Source organism: Phoxinus phoxinus (genome assembly GCF_949152265.1).
Source record: "Phoxinus phoxinus genome assembly, chromosome: 24".
Classification (NCBI taxonomy): domain Eukaryota; kingdom Metazoa; phylum Chordata; class Actinopteri; order Cypriniformes; family Leuciscidae; genus Phoxinus; species Phoxinus phoxinus.
In genome coordinates, this window is record NC_136899.1 from 921,888 (window position 1) to 944,387 (window position 22,500).

At 42.4% G+C, this 22,500-nt stretch overlaps 2 protein-coding genes across 2 annotated transcripts in view; one reads left to right on the forward strand and one right to left on the reverse strand.

Annotated features, from left to right (window-relative positions):
* The window catches only part of LOC306992788 (protein APCDD1-like), a 15,180-nt gene extending 5,316 nt beyond the window's left edge, over nt 1-9,864 (forward strand). Inside the window, exons 4-5 of the mRNA XM_079601979.1 lie at nt 6,096-6,408; nt 8,309-9,864. Coding sequence (XP_079458105.1) covers nt 6,096-6,408; nt 8,309-8,739 — 744 coding nt within the window. The 3' untranslated portion in view covers nt 8,740-9,864. The remainder of the gene's footprint in view (nt 1-6,095; nt 6,409-8,308) is intronic.
* An 858-nt stretch (nt 9,865-10,722) lies between these two features.
* vapa (VAMP (vesicle-associated membrane protein)-associated protein A) overlaps nt 10,723-22,500 on the reverse strand; it is an 18,375-nt gene continuing 6,597 nt past the window's right edge. The window contains exons 4-6 of the mRNA XM_079601984.1: nt 21,372-21,452; nt 21,026-21,193; nt 10,723-11,637 (exon numbers count right to left, since the gene is read on the reverse strand). Coding sequence (XP_079458110.1) covers nt 11,473-11,637; nt 21,026-21,193; nt 21,372-21,452 — 414 coding nt within the window. The 3' untranslated portion in view covers nt 10,723-11,472. The remainder of the gene's footprint in view (nt 11,638-21,025; nt 21,194-21,371; nt 21,453-22,500) is intronic.

Sequence of the window (22,500 nt, forward strand, 5' to 3'; positions counted from 1 at the left end):
CATTCGATAATCATGAAAACAAATCTCAGATAACGGTTGACTAGGTAACAATGTGTAATTAGACCAAAGGTTCATTTTGCACCGGAGTTCTCCTTTAAGTGTGTAGTGTTGCTGTTTGAGCATGAAGAATAGAATAGAAAAGATAGACACATTTTTTTATCTGTCGTTAGTGTGTGTGTGTACACTCTAAAAATGCTATACAAATATAGACAAACCCAACCATTGGGTTAAAAATAATACATTTTTTAACCCAACAGAAGGGTTTGTCCATATTTGACCCAAAGTTGGGTTAAAACAACATTTTAGTGTGTAATGCTGCTGTTTGAGGATAAAAATAGAAAAGAATATAGTGCAGTCGAATAGAAACAAACATAGGTCTTTAGTGTGTACACTCTTGGGTTGTTTTAACCCAAATTTGGGTCAAATATGGACAAACCCAGCCATTGGGTTAAAAAATATATTATAATTTTTAACCCAATGGTTGGGTTTGTCCATATTTGTATAGCATTTTTAGTGTACACTACACACACACTAAAGACAGATGAAATGTGTCTGTTCTTTTCTATTCTATTCTTCATGCTCAAACAGCAACATTACACACTTAAAAAATGCTGGGTTGTTTTAACCCAAATTTGAGTCAAATAAAAAATGTAACCCAATGGCTGGGTTTGTCCATATTTGACCCAAAGTTGGGTTAAAACAACATTTGAGTGTGTAATGCTGCTGTTTGAGGATGAAAAGCTTAATTTGAATGTGTTGTAGAGCCGCAGCTGAGCGCAGAGCATTAATATTGAGAGTGTGTGAAGAGGCCGTGTCACACACGTCGTCAGCGCACAGAGGATATAGTGCAGTCGAATAGAGTCTTCAGTGTGTAGTGTTGCAGTTTGAGCACGAAGAATAGAATAGAAAAGACACATTTTTTCATCAGTCTTCAGTGTTGATCATGTACAGCTCCAGTTCTCCTCTATATCAGTGTCAGTGTTCCTGAACTCCTGAAACGCCTCCACTGTAGTCTCGAGTTTCTCCCGGGAACGAACACGCCACAATATTCCTCATTATAATAATTAATGCGCAGAATAAAGGGGCGGGGCCTGGTTGAGTTAGTCAGTAGTGTGTTAAACTGGCGGTTATGGTAAGGGGCGGGACATTTCCCAAACACACTCGAAGCACTCGACCAATCACAACACACTGCTCCAGCCGACCAATCAGAGCACAGTGTGCTTTTCAGAAGGAGGGGCTTCATAGAGACAGGAAGTAAACAGAGCGTTACTGACAGACTGGGAAGAGAGGAGCCGCAACAATGGAGAATATGAGGAGAATAATCAACATTCAAGCAGGAGAACATGTTCTAGTCGAGCCTGAAACAATGGCCTTGTACACTGAACACTGTATGACTGTAAAAGGGCAGAATAGGTCATCTTTAATACATGTAAATAACAGTCACGCGTTTTCAGTCACCTGTCATATCGAGACAGTTTTCATCATCCAATCAGTTCCTCATGTTTGATATCCTCGTCCTGCACATCTTCTCATCGAACATCTCGTTTGAAACGCTTCAATTAATTTGTTTCTCGTGATCTTAAAAGGCTTTTGATCTCAAAATGACTTCAAAAATTCAAAATAAGAATAAAATAGTTATTTTTGGTACATATTTTAAAATACACTTTTAGTCTCTGCAAATAAAAAAAATAAAGATGATTGAGATGATTCAAATATGATTTACAAGAAGTCTTCAGTCTTTCTACTGCAAAAGGTCATGTTTAATCCAATGATTATTGTGACCCGCTCTGGCGAAATGAGTCGTCAAACATTCAAAAATAATCTCCCAAAGTTCGTAGTCCAGATAATTGAGTAAAGGTATTTAAATGACTATTAAAGTTTACAAAGTTTTACAAAATTCGCTGGAAATGAACATTGTTTTTCTGAACTCCTCTCGTCAGCTCTGAGCATGTCCCGGTGTCCCCTGAAGCGTCACGATCTCTGCTCTCCAAATATTGTGTTACACGTTGTATAGAACCAATCAAAAAGCTTAGAAAACACAAACGCTGATCATTTGTCAATGGGAAGCCCCGTTTCGACTGACCGGCACGCGATTGGTCCAGCCGTCCTCCTGTCAGACTCAGCGCTATTTATTAGGCTAGGGTTATTTGTTCTCTGTGTCCTTGTCTCTCTCACACACACACACACGCACACACACACATGCAGACACACACACGCAGACACACACACACACAATCATACACATGCAGACACACACACACACAATCATACACACACACACACACACACATGCAGACACACACACACACAATCATACACACACACACACACACACAATCATACACACACGCACACACACAATCATACACACACACACACACATGCAGACACACACACACACAATCATACACACACACACACACATGCAGACACACACACACACACACACACAATCATACACACGCACACACACACACACAATCATACACACACACACACACAATCATACACACACACACACACACACACCTTTTATATAATTATATATTATTTAAATTAAATAATAATTTGATCTTCAGCCTGGTTTAATAGCATTTATATATATTAGTGTCTTTGGTCAAATTAAGCTGTAAAATAAATAGTTTATCTCTTTAAACGCAGTGGATTTTGAAAGATATCAACAAAAAACGGGCAAAAAACTTTAAAAGTGATTTTCTCAGGTTTTGGAAAGAGAGGGCAGACGACCATATTCAAATGTGTGTATCTTTACAACCATTCAAGGTATGACTTTGTCTAGGATATCATTTGAAAGCTTATGGTCTCCTCTTTCCATTAATACCAAAATCTCAATTTTGAAATTTGGGTCACACACATTTTGCTGGATTGAAAATTGTTTCCAGCACCATTTTGTCTTCACTGTTGGAGTCAGAAAGCTTGAGAGCCACTGATATAAAGTCTTCTGTACACAACGCATATGCACATGATTTATGAACTGTAATTTCCAGTGTATGTAGCAGAAGCATCACGAACTGGGGTTTTAAAGCTTAGATAGAGGTGTGTGTGTGTGTGTGTGTGTGTGTGTGTGTCACATGTCCGAACTCGTCCTTCCAGCTAATATGTGTGTATCTGTAAAGCTAAGCAGCAGAACACAGAAACACTCTTGAGTGACAGGCGTTCAGTCCGAGTTAAAATAAAACCCGGCAAACCTAAAAAATACATGAAGCTTTCGACAGAAGAATGATTAATGCATGGAGTGCCATGTTCACTGAAGTAAAGTCTGTTTAATACATAACATTGTGCTTAATTCGGGACGTGACATCGTCTGATTAATTCATGCGTGCCGCCGGCTGCCACGGCCTCCATCGCATCACCAATCCACCCGTAATTTCACTTCAGCATTACCGACCCGTTCGCCAGCGCTATCTGACACGAGATTGGTGCATTTCCCATCATGCCGTTTAAATAGTGTGATTTGAGCCATGTCGGCAGCGCTGATCCTCCATCGGCTTCAAAGGGGACGTGGGAATGGTGTTTGCGAAGGCCAGCGGTCGGGATTGGGTCTCGGCGTGCGCCTGCGGCTCTGAACCTGAGAGAGAGATGAGCTTTTTCTGATGGATTCATTTCTTTCATGTGCGCGACTCCCCACCGCCGCTAAAAGAGGCTGGAAACATGTAATGCAATGTTAATGAATTCTGGTTCAGGCTGAATAATTGATGGGCAGGACGACTCTAGTAAGCAATGGCAACTGATCCAAAGTCAAGCGCGCGCACACACACACACACACACACACACAAACGCACACACACACACACACACACACACACACACGCGTCCCGTGAGCGCTCTGATTGATTGCGATTAAATCACGGCGCTGAGAAAGCCGTTCTGTAATCGGATGACGAGCGGCTCTGAAGGCATTATGATGTCCAGTGACAGAGTTATGATCCAGAACTGTCCTTGTTTCACATTCTGCGTTTGACTCCTCAACATCCCTGAAGGCTTGTATTGGATTTGATCCTGTAAGCATTTCCACTTTCTGCTGCTCTCCACTAACTCTACTGGTAATGTTATGTTGCTCAATAACATAAATTTAGTTTTAGTTGAAGCCGTGTCACACAATGCAAACTGATTTGTAATTCTAAATAACTGTATGAATTAAATATAAATGGATTCATATTAAAGATAAATTAGATAGATTAACATTAATGAAACGTATGGCAACAGTTTATGAGGCTGCTGTCCCTTTAAGAATGAATGTGACTACCAGTAAAATTTATAAAAATGTGTGAGCAGAACTGATTGTGAGCTGGTCATGTTCTGCTGAAGTGTTTTGTCTTTAATTGCTAATGCTCTTTTTTACACACACACTGAAGCATTGCTTGGTCACTGGTTGAGCTAAACTGGTATTATCTAATTGTGTAGTTAAATTTACCAGCTGACAGATATTCAACATAATTCATGTGTGAGACAGTCTAACAGAAGTGTGTGTGTGTGTGTGTGTGTGTGTGTGTGTGTGTGTGTGTGTGTGTGTGTGTGTGTGAGACAGTCTAACAGAAGATGGACAACACCTGTCAAATATCAACTGAGTTCTGCTCATATTTTATTAACATTTGATAAACTATAGCGAATAAACTGATAATGTGAGGAAAGTTGAAGGAGTCTGAATAATGTTGGTTTGACTGTATATCTGAATATCTGCCGAGTCATTTACAGTGAGATCTGTGGAGCTGCTGGAACTGGTCACGCGTGAAAAACAGAAACAGACTTGAGTTGAGATATAAACTCCAAATCAGCAACACACTAGAACCACTCAGATCACCTAAACAACTGCATGGAAACTCCCTAGAAGCACAAAAAATCACTCAAAACACACTTTAGAAACCGCATAGCAACACCCTGGAAACCATTCAGAACACCTTAGCAACTGCATAGCAACACTCCGGCATCCACCTAGGAAAAAAACTAAAAAACACTTAAAAAAGAATACATAGCACCAGCCTATATCCACATATGAACACACAAACAAAAACCCTCAAAACATCTCAGAAACTGCATAGCAACACCTTAGCAACCACTCAGAACGCACTATAGCAACACCTTAGCAACCACTCAGAACACACTATAGCAGCCACCTTGGAACACGCTAAAAAACACTCAGAACAACTTAATAACCGCATAGCAACACCCTGGCATCCACCTAGGAATGCACTAAAAAACGCTCAAAACACCTCTGCAACTGCATAGCAACACCCTGGCAACCACCTAGAAGCACACTAAAAATGGATTAAAACACACCTTAGCACCTGCAACCACCTCGGAACACGCTAAAAACCACTCATGGCACCTTAGCAATCGTATAACAACACTCTGAGTCTGGCATCCACCTAGGAATGCACTAAAAACACTTCAGCAACTGCATAGCAACACCCTAGCAACCACTCACAACACCTTAGCGGTTGCATAGTATTATAAAGTTATGAACTGTTGATATTTGACAGGTTTTGTCCATCCTTCTGTTAGACTGTCACACACACACACACACACACACACACACACTTCTGTTAGACTGTCTCACACATGAATTATGTTGAATATCTGTCAGCTGGTAAATTGAACTACACAATTAGATAATACCAGTTTAGCTCAACCAGTGACCAAGCAATGCTTCATTGTGTTCAGTGTGTGTGTGAAAACAGCATTAGCAATTACAGACAAAACACTTCAGCAGAACATGATCAGCTCAAAGTGGCCCAATCATTTCTGCTCACACATTTTTACAGGTAGTCACTGTATGAAGAGTTATTGTGTATAATATGTCCCAGTTTACTTTATTTTGTTAGACTGAGTTCTTGTCATTTTATTACCTTTTTCTAAAATATAGCGAATAAACTTTGTTTCCAGCACCAAGTCATTTATTTTAATTTATTTTAGTAATTTACACCCACAATGTAATACCATATTTAGAATTTTAATCAGCAGTAAAATTTGTGTTAACCTTTTATCATGTGTATTGGAGTATCGCAATGAGTTCAGTTTTGTGATATGTATTAAATCTATGATGAGATCTGCTCATCCTCATCTGTTCTTCCTCTCAGAGCGATGACCGAATCTGTCAGATCGTGGCGTCGGCCGATCTCCATCATCCTCCGGTTCTGCCGGCCCAGAGCGAGCGTCCGGTGCGCCTCGACGGGCACTGGGTGAGTGTTCGGTGTGAAGCTCGACCCGGCGTGCTCTTCCTCACCCGCCGGCTGGCCTTCCACGAGCACACACACACCTGGGAAGGAGAGTACGAGCACTTCTCCGACCCCGTCTGCCGCCACCCCACCTTTAGCATCTCAGCTAGCGGACGCTACACCCGCGGGGACCCGTCGGACACCGTCATGGGCGCCGTCGAGTTCACCTTCACCGGTACGTGACCGATGACGTCTGAGCACAGGTGAACACTGAGAGAAGTCCCCAAACTTCCCCTGCTGATTGAGTCATTCCTCACACTAGTAAATGAAAGCGTATTTTAAAGTGTTAGAGGAGTAGTTCACTTCAGAATTAAAATTTCCTGATAATATACTCATCTGCACGTCATCCAAGATATTAATGTCTTTCTTTCTTCAGTCGAAAATAAATTAAAGGTGACATATTATGACTCTTTATTAGGGCTGTCAAAAGATTAATCGTGATTAATCGCGTCCAAAATAAAAGTTTGTGTTTCCATAATATATGTGTGTATATAAATAATTATTTATATATATAAAAACACACACAATCATGTATATATTTAAGAAAAATTGGTTATATTTATATATAAAATATTTATATATAATATAAATTATATAAATGTATATACAGTATATAAATGCAATTATTCCTTAAATATATACATGAATGTGTGTGTATTTATACATAATAATTATACACAGTATACACACATATATTATGTAAACACAAACTTTTATTTTGGATGTGATTAATCACGATTAATCTTTTGACAGCCCTACTCTTTACACAAGATGTGATATAAATCTATGGTGTCCCCATAATGTGTGTGTGAAATTTCAGCTCAAAATACCCCCAGATCATTTATTATAGCTTGTCAAATTTGCCCCTTTTTTGGAGATGGTCCTCACTGCAGAACACGAAATCCAGGGGGAGGAGTTAGATCCAGATCCAACTCCTCCCACCTTACATATACCTAAACCTACCAATCGGCATGAGAATCTCCGCCCCCTGATCCCTAAACCCACCCCTAAACCAACCCATCTCCACCCCTTAGATCTGGATCCAACTCCGCCCCCTGGATCTCGTGTGCTGCAGTGAGGTGCTACTGCTTTTTTGAGCAAAGCATGCCGTTTTTTGTGTGTGTCCCTTTAAATGCAAATGAGCTGCAGCTCCGCCTCCGTACAGAAGAGGGCGGAGCTTTTACACAAGCTTCAGAAATTCCGGCAATAACAAAACACTCCAATCTCACTCATCCAGAATCTCAGCTTCAGATACTCAGTGTGTGTGTGTGTGAGAGTGTGTCTGTGTGTGTGTGTGTGTGTGTCTGTGTGTGAGAGTGTGTGTGAGTGTGTGTGTGTGTGTGTCTGTGTGTGTGTGTGTCTGGTGTGTGAGTGTGTGTGAGTGTGTGTGTGTGTGTCTGTGTGTGTGTCTGTGTGTGTGTGTGTGTATGTGTGAGTGTGTGTGTGTGTGTGTTTGTGTGTGTGTGTGTGTGTTTGTGTCTGTGTGTGTGAGTGAGTGTGTGTGTGTGTGTGAGAGTGTGTGTGTGTCTGTCTGTGTGTGTGTGTGTCTGTCTGTGTGTGTGTGTCTGTGTGTCTGAGTGAGTGTGTGTGTGTGTGTGATTGAGTCTAACCTCTCGTGCTCCTCCAGTGACCCACATGACGGTGACTCCGATGGACGCTGCCACGACGTCTCTCCTGAGTGTGTTCAGCGGGCGTGTGTGTGTGTGTGTGTGAGTGTGTCTGTGTGTGTGTGTGTCTGTGTGTGTGAGTCTGTGTGTGTGTGTGTCTGTCTGTCTGTGTGTGTGTCTGTGTGTGTGTCTGTCTGTGTGTGTGTGTCTGTGAGTGTGTGTGTGAGTGTGTGTGTGTGTTTGTGTGATTGAGTCTAACCTCTCGTGCTCCTCCAGTGACCCACATGACGGTGACTCCGATGGACGCTGCCACGACGTCTCTCCTGAGTGTGTTCAGCGGGCGTGTGTGTGTGTGTGTGTGTGAGTGAGTGTGTCTGTGTGTGTGTGTGTGTGTGAGTGAGTGTGTGTGTGTGTGAGTGTGTGTGTGTGTGTGTGTGTGATTGAGTCTAACCTCTCGTGCTCCTCCAGTGACCCACATGACGGTGACACCGATGGACGCTGCCACGACGTCTCTCCTGAGTGTGTTCAGCGGGCGTGTGAGTGTGTGTGGCGAGGGCTCGTGGGAGCGCGGCGTGCCTCAGGACGTGACCTCCACCGGGGGGTGTGTGGCGCTGGGGATCCGCTTGCCTCACACCGAGTACGAGCTCTTCACCATCGGCCGGGACTCCTCAGGACACAGTCTGCTCTATAACGGCCAGAGGCCCACCAACGGCTCCAGTCCGGACCGGGTCGAGCGCCGGCCCACGTCTTACCAGCCGCCGCTGACCCGCTGCGATCCGCCACACGCGAGTCGGGAAGGAGATCAACACTTCAGACTGAGCGCCGCGAGCCACACACAGATCATCGACGGCTTCGGCGTGTTAGTCGTGGTTTATGTGTTCACTCCGCTGGACTTCTGACTCTCTTCATCACGTTTGCACCGGCTGAAGCTGCTTTATATGTGTGTGTAAACTCTGATGATCATCGCAAAGGTGAGCCGACTGAAACCAAATCAGTGTTAGCATCCAGCGGACTGAACTAGCGTAGTTCACGTTCTTCTGTACACTCACGTTTACTTGAGCTCATCATATATTATTTAACTCAACGATTAGTTCAAACAATGCCATGCTTGAGTTTCTCAGATTTCATAGAGAATCACCGCTGTAAATATTCCCACCGAACTAATTATGGGATTAGAGTAAAGGACCTGAATGAAACCGCGTCCCATGATGCCGGAATGGGGTTATTATAGTGAACTAAAACCATTAAAGAAACACCGTACTTGAAACTAAAACACGTTATTTAGATTTTATTTTCTTCAGTTGAAAAGGCAACATTTGTCATTTCCATTCAGTTTCAAGAGTTTATATGTAGAATTCAGGATTCGTTCTTCATTTAAAGTAAAGAGTTGGATCAGCGATAAACTTCAATAACAGAACACACAGCAGAACTGAGAAACCGCAGGTCAGAAAGCATCATGTCGACAGGTGATGTCATTAATATTACACTATTATTAAGTATATTTGAGACTATAATTTGAATCAATCCATTTTCTGACACATTGACATCACCGTGAAGAACGATCATCATCCTGAACATTGTATAATGTGTATAATTTGTTTTACAATTTGTTTCCTTTTGATTTTCCCGGAAAAACTGTCCCGAGTCTTTCACATAAAAATCATAACTTCTGCTGAAATCTGTCAAACTGAAATAAAAATTAATAAAAACTAATCTGGAAAAATACTGGTAGTAAAATTAAAATAGGAATAGATCATTTAAAAAAATATATATAAAAACACTATATTAATAAATAATGTGGACAGACACTTTTGTCAACTAAAATATGATGTTTAATAGTGAAAAAAGGTGTTTAAACATCATTGTTAATTATAATCATATTTTAAATAGATCATATTGTTTCATTTGAAGTATTTTTTAGTACAATTGTATTTTTTACAGCAGTAATTGGCTATGAGTTAAATAATAATCATAATTATTATTTATACAATTTGATTAGGTTCCTAAAAATAAGTTTAATAGCGAAAAAAAATAGTTTTGTATATTTATTATAATATTTTAAATATATTAATATTTCACAGAAAACACTTAAAATATCAATTGTACAGTACAATTGTATTTACAGTAGTATCTTAAATCAGTAAAACTGAAATAAAAATTAATAACTTTAACCTGGAAAAATATTTAAATTTTAATAGGAATAGATCATTTAAAAATATAAATATATATAAAAAAACACTATTAATAAATTATTACAGTATCAGGATACTAACACTTACAGTTCAGTTATTATAGTTTAGTAAAACCATAAAACATTCATTTTAATCTACAGTAGTTTAACTTGAACTAAAATAACAAAACTGACACATTTACAAAAACTACTGTAAAAAAATATTTTCATGATTTATTCACTTTTAATCTTTTGTCAAATCAACTTAAATAACTAATGTGTGAAGACAACACACTATTTTGAGTTTCTGTTTATTAAACCATTCTTCTTCATTGTATTAACTCAAATTTTTAATTACAACAAACTCAATTTTAAGGTGACTTGCTTTTTTAAGTTAAACTAATTTTTTTTTACAGTGTATATAGACATTTACATTTTTTATTACTAAAATGACAAAATATAAAAACAAATTCACAATATTCATAAAAACTACTATAGTGTCGGAACGATACTAAATTAAAACATGTAATTAGTTTTGCTTCTGATGCCATTAATGATTCTTAAAGTAATTTTGTAAAATAATGTATTATATCTACACATTTCCAGCATATGATTAATAGTGAGAAGAACATTTATTGTGTTCAACAGTTGATGGTTTGAGCCGAAGCCGAGCGTCATGTGACGTGCAACACACACACACACACACGATGAGGAGTGTTAAAGATTCTTTATTTCAGAAACGTTCACCACCACGGGACAGGACTGCAAAATGAGCTTTTATTCAGTCAAGTTGCCTCACAATTGAATATATAATCTGCATAAAGAAATGGTTTTGTGTCGGCGGGAGAACACGTTTCTCCCAGCGGACCTCGTCACATTCAGGAACATAAACGTGGACCGTGTGTCACGTGACCATCCAGCGACACAGCAGCGAAGACGACGGGTTTAGTTTTTCTTTTATTAACGATGAATCTGCATTTCCCATTTCTCAACAGAATCTAAAGAACATGTACATGACACTGAAACATTCCATTAAACTCTTTAATAAAACCACAGAGAAAAAGAGAAACACGTCCGTTTTATTTATTCATAGGTTGATTTTTCAAGGTCTCTACACACACACACACACACACACACACACACACACACGAGTGCCTCCAGCTAGTGATGCTGCGACAAAATGGACGATTTCTTCTCCTCGACCCCAGAAACCCCCGACGGCGGAAAAGAGGGAGAAACGAGCCACCGTTTCTGAGAGTGTGTGTGTGCGTGCGTGCGTGTGTGTGTGTGCTAGTGTGTGTGTACTAACCGTGTGAGAAAGGCAAGGCCTGTTTGAATGATCCTGTACACAGACACGTTTGTTTCCGCTGCCGTAGGGCTCGTCTCGGCGGTGTGGACATGAGCGCGCGCGTGTCGCCGGCACACACACACACACACACACACACACACACACACACAGACTCTACAAGACGAACTTCCCGAGGAAGAAGCCGATGAAGATCGCGGCGATGACGACGAGCAGCGACGGGAGAGATCGGGAGCCCGGGTCTTTACTCAGCAGCGATGAAGACTTCGACACCGAGGAGCTGTCGTACTGATTAGCCTTCCTCATCCTCAGACCGTCGTCCTGTGAGACACACACACACACACACAGGTAAACACGAGCGCACACACAGGTAAACAAACACACACACACACACACGAGCGCACACACAGGTAAACAAACACACACACAGGTAAACACGAGCGCACACACAGGTAAACAAACACACACACAGGTAAACAAACACACACACACACACACAGGTAAAAACACACACACACACACACTCTCTCTCTCACACACATACACAGATACACACACACAAAGGTAATGCTGAATAATGATGGTGTGAGATGGTTACGCCACACACACACACTAACCCCTGCCACAGACACACACACTCTATCTCTCACACACACACGTAAAGATGAATAATGATGGTGTGAGATGGTTACACCACACACACACAGGTAATGCTGAATAATGATTGTTGTGAATTCTTTACATTGTATGTCTTTAAGTATTATCTACTGCTGTATTCTATAAGGGTTTATTATGTAGAATACTTAATACATACGGATAGTATGTAGTACGCAATTTTATTGGATGCGGTTTTGGCGTAAGTGACGCGTTCTCCGTTACGCATACAGAGCTGTCAGAATATGACGCATATTTCCACCCGTGCAGCATCTCTGAGTGCAGGACAAAAGTTATTGAAGAAGTGAGTTTATTTCCTGACTTTATGTTATTAATACTGGATGTTTATACTGTTAAGATTATCTTTAACACTAAGCCTGTAAATCGCGGGTATTTCGCAATCTTGAATCGCGGGTGTTTCGCGATCTTTATGTACATTAGTTTGTCATGTGAAACGCACGTGAAAGTGCCGCTAGCATCGGGGCTTATTTTGCTAATATTGGTAATACCTCGTTTAAGGGTTATGCATCTGTATAAGATATTCTAGATGTATTATTATTTAATACAATAATGAGGTCGCTGTATAATGTACCTTTTAGGTTGTTTATATATTTTGTTATATTCTGTCTGCTTTCTTATTCTGCTAAACACACTTTGAGAGAGCTGTTAAAATAGTCTAATCTGTCATGTAGGCTACTGTTTATTACAACAGTATGTGAGCATGTATGTTTAACATTTGGTTATTTACTTCTGTTTATTTGTTTATTGCAGAAACTACCTCAAATGCATAATTGACATGTTATATGGCGAAACCCTGCACAAAATAAATGTGGAAAAGATATGATGACTCCTACTCCCTGATCAGAGTACTGAAGTGGTTAAGCCCATTAAAGAACCGGCATTCAGTGGGGCAATCCCCAACAAATGGTCCTTCGAGCCGGATCTTGACTATTTCAGAATGTCATCTGAGGACAAACCAGCATCACTTCCCCATGCTGATGCTCAAGCAAGACAGTCACGTCGACGTCAGACCCCCAAGCGTCTTGAGGATTACATCCTTGACTTACATCACCAACCTGCCCTTTCCTCCAGTCCTGTTCAGAGGGAGTCAGAGGAGCAGCAGCCGCAGTGTATCCTAGTCAAGCAGATGCAGCCTCCAGCCAAGGTGGACATCGAGACACGCCCAGTCCTAGTCAAGCGGACGTATTGAGTATGGACTCATTGTCGAAAATCACGGAATCCATGAATGAGAAGGAGGAAGAAGAGACATTCGAAATAGACGATCTTCTCAGGAAACTAGATCGGCTTAAGAAACGCAAGCACCGCCGAAACGAGATGATGGAACACATCAAATCATTCTTGAGAGAAGAAGAGGAAAATGAGGACAATGAACCAAAACAGGCTATTACATCAGCACCACAGTCTTCTCCGACACCTTTTAGTTCATCAAGCCCTCCGCCTATACAGACACATGACACGGTGTCACATGTCGGCAAACAGGCTACTGTATGTACATCAGTGAGACACGAGGAAAAGTCACATAGGACAGGTGATGTTCCTAGAGCAGAGGTAGAGAGTCGCAACCTTGGATTCATTCCACTCCATCCAAACCAATCAAGAACTACAGGTTTAATATATTCTCCTATCTCCTCTGGCACAGTATTTCCAGTCTCTCATCTGTTACTACCACCACTATCTGAGCCAGTTCCATCTCATTCTGCCAGATTTCTGCCCCTTCACGAACAAACTGTAGTTAATAAGGCTGAACAATCATTCCAGCCCCTTGAGCAGCAGCTGATTTCGCCAGTACCAGTTTATCAGCATCCCATGACACCGTACGGCTATCTTGCAGCACCACATTCGCAGATACAGCCAGTGAATGTATCTACTTCATTCAGTTATGTCCCTCCTTATCAGAAAATTATGTCAACATTACCCTCTCAAAACATGATTCCTGGTTTACTCCCTTCAGTGAACTCTGCTGTGGTTGTCGCTCCTCCACAGCTGATACCAGCACAGACTGCAGCTCCACCGGGTGGTAATATACCTCAACGGACATTGTATAACCCCCCTAAACCTAAAATTCCAGACTTCACAAGTGACAGTGAAAGAGAATTTGCTAACATGAAGCTGGCATTGGACAATTTGCTTGAGCCTTACCCAGAACTAACAGAGAAATATAAATATCATGTCCTGTTGGAACATCTTAAACTGCCTGAAGCTCAGATGATCGCGCAGTCTTGCCGGCATCACCTATATCCATATTCGGCAGCTATGCAAGCACTTCAATTACAGTATGGTCAGCCACATCAACTGGCTCAGAGTGAGATAGCAGCCATCCTCACATCACCAGATGTCAAGCCCAATGATAACCACAGCTTTCAGAGCTTTGCGAGTTCATCTCCTGGTCAGCATGCTGCTGTCACTAGAGGGACCCAGAGGGATGGAGCTTAATTGCTGCTCACATGTAGACCGCCTACTCAGCAAACTGCCAAAGTATCTACGGGATGGCTTCATGTTTTGTTAAGCGACCTTGGGTACTATGAAAGGCGCTATATAAGTTGAAGTTATTATTATTATTATTATTCATTGAGTTCCTTCAACAACAAGGAAAGCTCAACTCCATAGCTCTTAACCCCTATAATTTGCAGGACTTCGCTGGATGGCTACAAGTCAAGGCACAGCAGCAAAGACTGTCTATTCGGTTAGTACAGCGCTACCAGCACGAGAAACTTCAAGGGGTCGGGAAAGAGAAACCCACATATAAAACAAAGGGACCAAGTCTAGTTGTTTATCACGGTGCATCCTCTGCTGAGACTGCGTTTTCTTCCCGTCCCAAAGAGCTCAAGCAGAAGAAACCATTCAAGGTACACTGCCTCTTTTGCCACAGTAAAGAGCATTACATTACCTGCTGTGATAACATCAAAGAGCAGTCAGTTGCTGACCTACAAAGATGGATTACAGATGGAAAGCGATGCTGGCGATGTGCACGATTGCATGTACCTGAGATATGTAACCTTAAAAAGCCATGCAGTGACTGTGGTGGAATACATCTCCAGGTGCTTCACCGTATAGCCCGTGATGATCCAACAATAAGTACATCAAGCACATCAGAGAGTCGCATTTACCTCACCCCTGCTAGTGCAACCTGCAGAGTGCTTCTCAAAGTGGTACCAGTGTTGCTACACAGCAAGTTCAGGTCAGTCGAGACTTATGCTGTACTGGATGATGGAGCGCAGAGAACCATGATCTTGCCAATAGCCGTACACAAGCTTCAGTTGGAAGGTGAACCTGAAACACTGACTCTACGCACTGTAAGATCCGACATCACTCACCTTTCCGGGTCCAAGGTTAACCTGGAAATCTCTTCAAAGAGTGAACCGAAGAGACGCTTTCAGATACTTGGGGCCTTCACTTCTTCGGGTCTGGACCTGGTAGAGCAATCATATCCAGTGCAGAGACTTCAGAAACGGTACGGTCACCTCAGAGAGCTTCCGTTACAGTCATTCTATAATGTGCGTCCACTGGTACTGATTGGATCAGACAATGTCCATCTTCTCAAAGCGGATAGGCCAGTCTGCCAAGGACCTAAAGGTGGTCCAGTTGCAGTGCATACAGCTCTGGGGTGGGCCCTACAAGGAGCTGAGGAGGGCACACCAAGTCACAACTCAGTGCAGCAGTGTCTTTTCATGTCGACTGTTTGTCCCAATGACTTGCTCTGTCGTAATGTTGAGAAGTTATGGCAACTTGATGTCCTGCCTTATCGGAATGAGAAACTGGTGGTTCGATCCAAGGAAGATCAAGAGGCAATTAAACTTCTTGAATGCCAAACGCAGAGGATTAAGGTTGAAGAAGTTTAACGTTATGCCACCCCGCTGCTCCGCAGACCTGGTGCTCCAAAACTCAAAAGTACGATGCAATCAGTTCTGCCTAGTCTGAGGAGCACAGAGAGGAAACTTCAGAGAGACCCAGAGAAAGCTGTTGTATATTCTGGTGAGATTAATAAGATCATTAAGGCAGGCTATGTTACCATGCTCCAACCTGAAGAAGTTACCAAGTCAGAGGAAGCTTGGTACATTCCCCACCACCTGGTGTGCCACAATAATAAACCAAGACTGGTCTTCAATTGCTCATTCAGGTATCAAGGTCTGTCTCTGAATGATCAGCTTCTTCCAGGGCCTACACTCGGCCCATCATTGTTGGGGGTCCTTTTGAGATCCAGGCAACACCACGTGGCTGTAAGTGCGGACATTCGCGGAATGTTCCATCAGGTTCGCCTGTTGCCTGAGGACAGACCTCTACTCCGCTTCATCTGGCAAGATTTACACTGTGAGAATTGCCCAGACGTTTATGAATGGCAGGTCTTGCCATTTGGTACAACCAGCAGCCCATGTTGTGCCATTTTTGCTGTGCAACAGCATGCTCGGAATAACCAAGAGAGTTATCCAGGTGCTCTACAAACAGTGCAACAGAGTTTTTATGTGGACAACTATCTTGCAAGCTTTCCAACCGCATCTGAGGCCAAGCTAACAAGCAATCAACTGCGCAATCTCCTGTCAGATGGTGGATTTGACCTCAGACAATGGGCCAGCAACCAGCCATCAGTGATATCACATCTACCCACGGAAGCAAGGTCTTTGGCTGCAGAACAATGGCTTGGGCAGAACAGGACTGATCCAATGGAGCCAACTTTAGGTCTCAGGTGGAATTGTGCTGCTGATACATTAGGATACCACTATCGTCCCATTGAACATGCCACACTAACCATGAGAACAGCCTATCAAGTGCTAGCAACTCAGTATGATCCATTGGGGTTCATTGTGCCTTTCACCACACGAGCAAAAGTCCTCATTCAACAGCTATGGTCCAAAAAAAGAGAATGGGATGACCCAAACTTACCCCCAGATCTTCAAGCTGCCTGGAACACATGGGAAAGTGAGTTACAGCATCTTAGTGCCATTACCATTCCTCGCTGTTACTCATCAGTTCCTAATGATGTACAACGGAAGTATGACCTCCATGTGTTTTGCGATGCATCTGAGAGGGCGTATGGGGCAGTAGCTTACTTAGCTGAGTACACAGAAGATGTCATCCATACTTCCTTCGTTATTGCTAGATCGCGAGTTGCTCCCAAGAGGCAACAAGTCCATACCTCGCTTGGAACTATGTGCAGCATTAGCGGGAGCACAGCTAGCAAAGCTTTTGAAAGATGAGATCACTCTCACTATCCAGCAGACAACTCTCTGGACAGATTCTACAACTGTGCTGGAGTGGCTTCAGTCAGACTCTTGTAGATTCAAAGTCTTTGTCGGAACACGAGTCTCAGAAATACAAGAGTTGACAGAGCGCAGTGCTTGGCGGTACGTGGACACGCAGCAGAACCCAGCGGACGATATCACAAGAGTTAAATCACTCTTAAGTTTTACTGTGCCTGGTCGCTGGAGTCAGGGACCACCATTTTTAAAACTGAGTTCCGAACACTGGCCAAAGAGACCTGAACAGACAAGGTCAGAAGAGTTACCTGAACTGAAGAGTCTCACTATCTGCTGCCTAACCACTACGCAACCAGATCAAACCCTTCCACATGCCATTCAGTTCAGCACATGGAAGGAGTTAGTGGAGGCAACTCGACTATCATGTCAAAGAGCGACAGATGATTCAACAAACACCCAGCTCATTGATCACCGTGAAGCAGAATTGATCTTATTGAGAGAGTGTCAAGTTCAGAGTTGTCCTGAGGAAATAACAGCCCTCAAAGCACAAAAACTCATACCAAACCACAGTCGACTAATGTGTCTTGCTCCAGAATGGGATCCAGTGACTAATGTACTAAGAGTCGGAGGACGATTACGGAGACTGGAAAGCCCGAATGTTGAGCAAATTCACCCGATAGTGTTAGATCCGCAGCATCCAGCAACAAAGCTTCTCATTAAAGACTTTGACGAGCGCTTGTTGCACCCAGGTACAGAAAGAGTGTATGCAGAAATACGGAGACAATAATGGATCTTGCGGGGACGTCAAGCGATTAAACACCACCAGCTTAACTGTTCATCCTGTCAACGATGGCGAGCTCAGCCTAAAGTACCACCAATGGCAGATTTGCCACCAGAGCGGCTCAGGCTTCTCAGTCCCCCATTTTATTCTACAGGAGTGGACTGTTTTGGCCCGTATCATGTCAAAATAGGCAGAAGGATTGAGAAACGTTGGGGAGTCATTTTCAAATGTCTCACCACAAGAGCTGTCCACATAGAGCTTCTCAACTCAATGGATGTGGATGCTTTCTTGCTTGCTCTTCGGCGATTCATATCCAGACGTGGCAGACAAAAGGAGATCAGGTCAGATTGTGGCACAAACTTTCGTGGTGCCGATCGAGAACTGCGAGAAGCCTTTGCTGCTATGGACTCCCAATTAAAAGAGCAGTTAGCCGAGTACCAGATCCTCTTCAAGTTCAATCCGCCTAATGCTCCTCATTTTGGTGGTGTCTGGGAGCGAGAGATCCGCTCCATTAAAGCTGCTCTCCAAGTGGCAGTTGGAAGTCAGTCTATCTCTGAAGATGTCCTGTCTACCGTCTTAGTAGAGGTAGAGGGAATTCTAAATTCAAAACCCCTCGGATACGTCTCAGCAGACGTTGCAGACCTCGACGCCATTACACCAAACCTTCTCCTCATGGGGCGGCGGGACGTGTCGCTTCCACAGGTGGCGTATGCCTCTGGAGAAATGGGGCGGCACAGATGGCGCCATTGTCAAAATCTTGTGGACCAATTCTGGACTCAATTTACAAGGAACTACTTACCAACGCTCCAGACACGCCAGAAGTGGTACAAACCATCAGACACTCTGACAGTAGGCTCAGTAGTCTTAATAGTTGATCCACAACTTCCCAGAGCTCAGTGGCCTGTTGGTAAAGTGGTTAAGACTGTTGTCAGTAAGGATGGATGTGTGAGAACAGCAGATGTTCTTGTCAAGGGTAAGGTGTACACCAGGCCAGTTGCGCGCCTTATTCTGTTGCCAGCCTTAGAGGACAACAAAGACTCTTAAAGAATTCTCTTAAATTGCACATTTGCTGCTCAAATGTGGGGGCGGCTGTTGTGAATTCTTTACATTGTATGTCTTTAAGTATTATCTACTGCTGTATTCTATAAGGGTTTATTATGTAGAATACTTAATACATACGGATAGTATGTAGTACGCAATTTTATTGGATGCGGTTTTGGCGTAAGTGACGCGTTCTCCGTTACGCATACAGAGCTGTCAGAATATGACGCATATTTCCACCCGTGCAGCATCTCTGAGTGCAGGACAAAAGTTATTGAAGAAGTGAGTTTATTTCCTGACTTTATGTTATTAATACTGGATGTTTATACTGTTAAGATTATCTTTAACACTAAGCCTGTAAATCGCGGGTATTTCGCAATCTTGAATCGCGGGTGTTTCGCGATCTTTATGTACATTAGTTTGTCATGTGAAACGCACGTGAAAGTGCCGCTAGCATCGGGGCTTATTTTGCTAATATTGGTAATACCTCGTTTAAGGGTTATGCATCTGTATAAGATATTCTAGATGTATTATTATTTAATACAATAATGAGGTCGCTGTATAATGTACCTTTTAGGTTGTTTATATATTTTGTTATATTCTGTCTGCTTTCTTATTCTGCTAAACACACTTTGAGAGAGCTGTTAAAATAGTCTAATCTGTCATGTAGGCTACTGTTTATTACAACAGTATGTGAGCATGTATGTTTAACATTTGGTTATTTACTTCTGTTTATTTGTTTATTGCAGAAACTACCTCAAATGCATAATTGACATGTTATATGGCGAAACCCTGCACAAAATAAATGTGGAAAAGATATGATGACTCCTACTCCCTGATCAGAGTACTGAAGTGGTTAAGCCCATTAAAGAACCGGCATTCAGTGGGGCAATCCCCAACAATGATGGTGTGAGATGGTTACGCCACACACACACACACACACACACACACACACACACACACACACACACACACACACACACACACACACAGGTAATGCTGAATAATGATGGTGTGAGATGGTTACGCCACACACACACACACACACACACACACACAGGTAATGCTAAATAATGATGGTGTGAGATGGTTACGCCACACACACACACACACACACACACAGGTAATGCTGAATAATGATGGTGTGAGATGGTTACGCCACACACACACACACACACACACACACACAGGTAATGCTGAATAATGATGGTGTGAGATGGTAACGCCACACACACACACACACACACACACACAGGTAATGCTGAATAATGATGGTGTGAGATGGTTACGCCACACACACACGCACACACACACACACACACACACAGGTAATGCTGAATAATGATGGTGTGAGATGGTTACGCCACACACACACACACGCACACACACACGCGCACACACACACGCACACACACACACACACGCACGCACACACACACACACACACACACACACACACACACACACAGGTAATGCTGAATAATGATGGTGTGAGATGGTTACGCCATCTAGTGTTCACAGAACGCACTCACCATAACACTGAGTGAAATAAACCAAAAATATATTTTTAAACATTTGTAATTTTATTGTTGAGGGTTTGAATGTTTTAAATGGAAGAATTTAAGACAAATATCAAAAGTGCAAAATAAATAATTATATTATAATTTTGAAATTAATTGTATTTTTCAGCAGTAATTGCCTGTATTTCTGTTTTAAAGGGTTAAATAATAATCATAATAATGTGGACTGAGACGCTATTACAACTAAAAAGTCTAATGGTGAAAAATGTCAAAAATATTTTAATGCTAATTATATACATATTTTAAATATATTCATATTTCAAGTAACACTTTAAATATTATATTTTTCACCGTTAAACATCTTTTTTATTATGAGTGTGTGAGTGAGTGAGTGAGTGAGTGTGTGAGTGAGTGAGTGTGTGTGTGAGTGAGTGAGTGAGTGAGAGTGTGTGAGTGAGTGTGTGTGTGTGTGTGTGTGTGTGTGTGAGTGAGTGTGTCACCTTGAGTTGGCGGTTCTCGTCGTGCAGTTTCCCCACTTCTGTCTGCAGTCTCTTGCACTCCTCCATGACCTTCCTCATCTCGGCATCATCCATGTTTCTGGCTCCTGACGGGCCCTCGGGCCTCGACGCGCTCAGAGCCGACGCCGCTCTGGTGGATTCCTGCTCGCTCTGGACAACACACACAGGGTTAGTACACACACACACACACACACACCAGTATAATTACAGGACTTTAAACACTACTTAGTTTATTTTCAAAGACTACAATCAGAGATCTCACTATAAACAATATCTTTATGATCTGTCAAATGATATAAAGGTGAATAGAGAAACATCACGAGCTCACCATCCTCTCGCTGTCTGAAGGCATGTCGAACACGCAGCGCAGCTTAGAGTCCATCAGGTCGTCCGGTTTGGCGTCTTTCCACTGCAAACCACAACACACAACATCAGCTGTTTGACAGGAAATGATGTCACAGCCACACATGAGCAGACACAAGCAGTGTTTCCAGGATTTAGAGGATAACTGATTTCCTGGTCCACGTTTATGATCAACACATGTACTTCCTGTATTAATAACAGCAACTAACCCTAATGCTGCGCTCACACCAAACTAGATAGAGCGTGGCGCGAGTGATTTCCATGTTAAGACGTGTTCACGCGCGTCTGGAGATCCTGCGGCGCGAATGAGGCGAAGTCACGTCTATGCTATATATACTAGCGTTTAGGACTGTAACGATACAGCAAACCCACGATTCGGTTCGTATCCCGATTTCTGACCCACGATTCGATACAAACCGCGATTCTTGCGAGGAGGGAGGATTTTAAAAACCAAATAAATAGCTAAAGCTATAACTCTGTTTTCTTGTAACAAAATACTTTTGAAAAACAAACAGAACTATACTCCATTGTGGAGATGATTCGAGCATGTTAAAAATTCTTCTGAGGTAACCGAGGCTTACTGTCTGTGCTGTAAACCACCAATAATATATTGCCTATTCCGCATGACCCGCATCTCAAGCGCAGGAATAACGCTTGCCACAAAGTGAACGCGCCTATATAGAGAAATGCACACTTCCTACGAATTAGCCTAAGCCGCCATTTCTTTATGTTTTGAATTAACGTTAAATCAAGTAAAAGTATATCAAGCTTTCTAAGTTTCGATTCGTTTATGAGGTGAGCTCCAGTTCACGCGCGCGCCGGTGCCACACACACACACATACAAGCAAACACCGCGCGCTTTGCTCACTTGCTCTGGTGTTTGCTTGTGTGTGTGTGTGTGTGTGTGTGTGTGTGTGTGTGTGTGTGTGTGTGTGTGTGTGTGTGTGTGTGTGTGTGCTCGCGCGTGTGTGCGTGTGGGGGAGAGCGCGATTTTTGAATAATAATCAAATGATACCCAGCTATTCGAATATTATTTTTGCTTGAAATTCCCATACCTAATGTGTAAAAGACCCCGTCACAGCCCTAGGATCTAT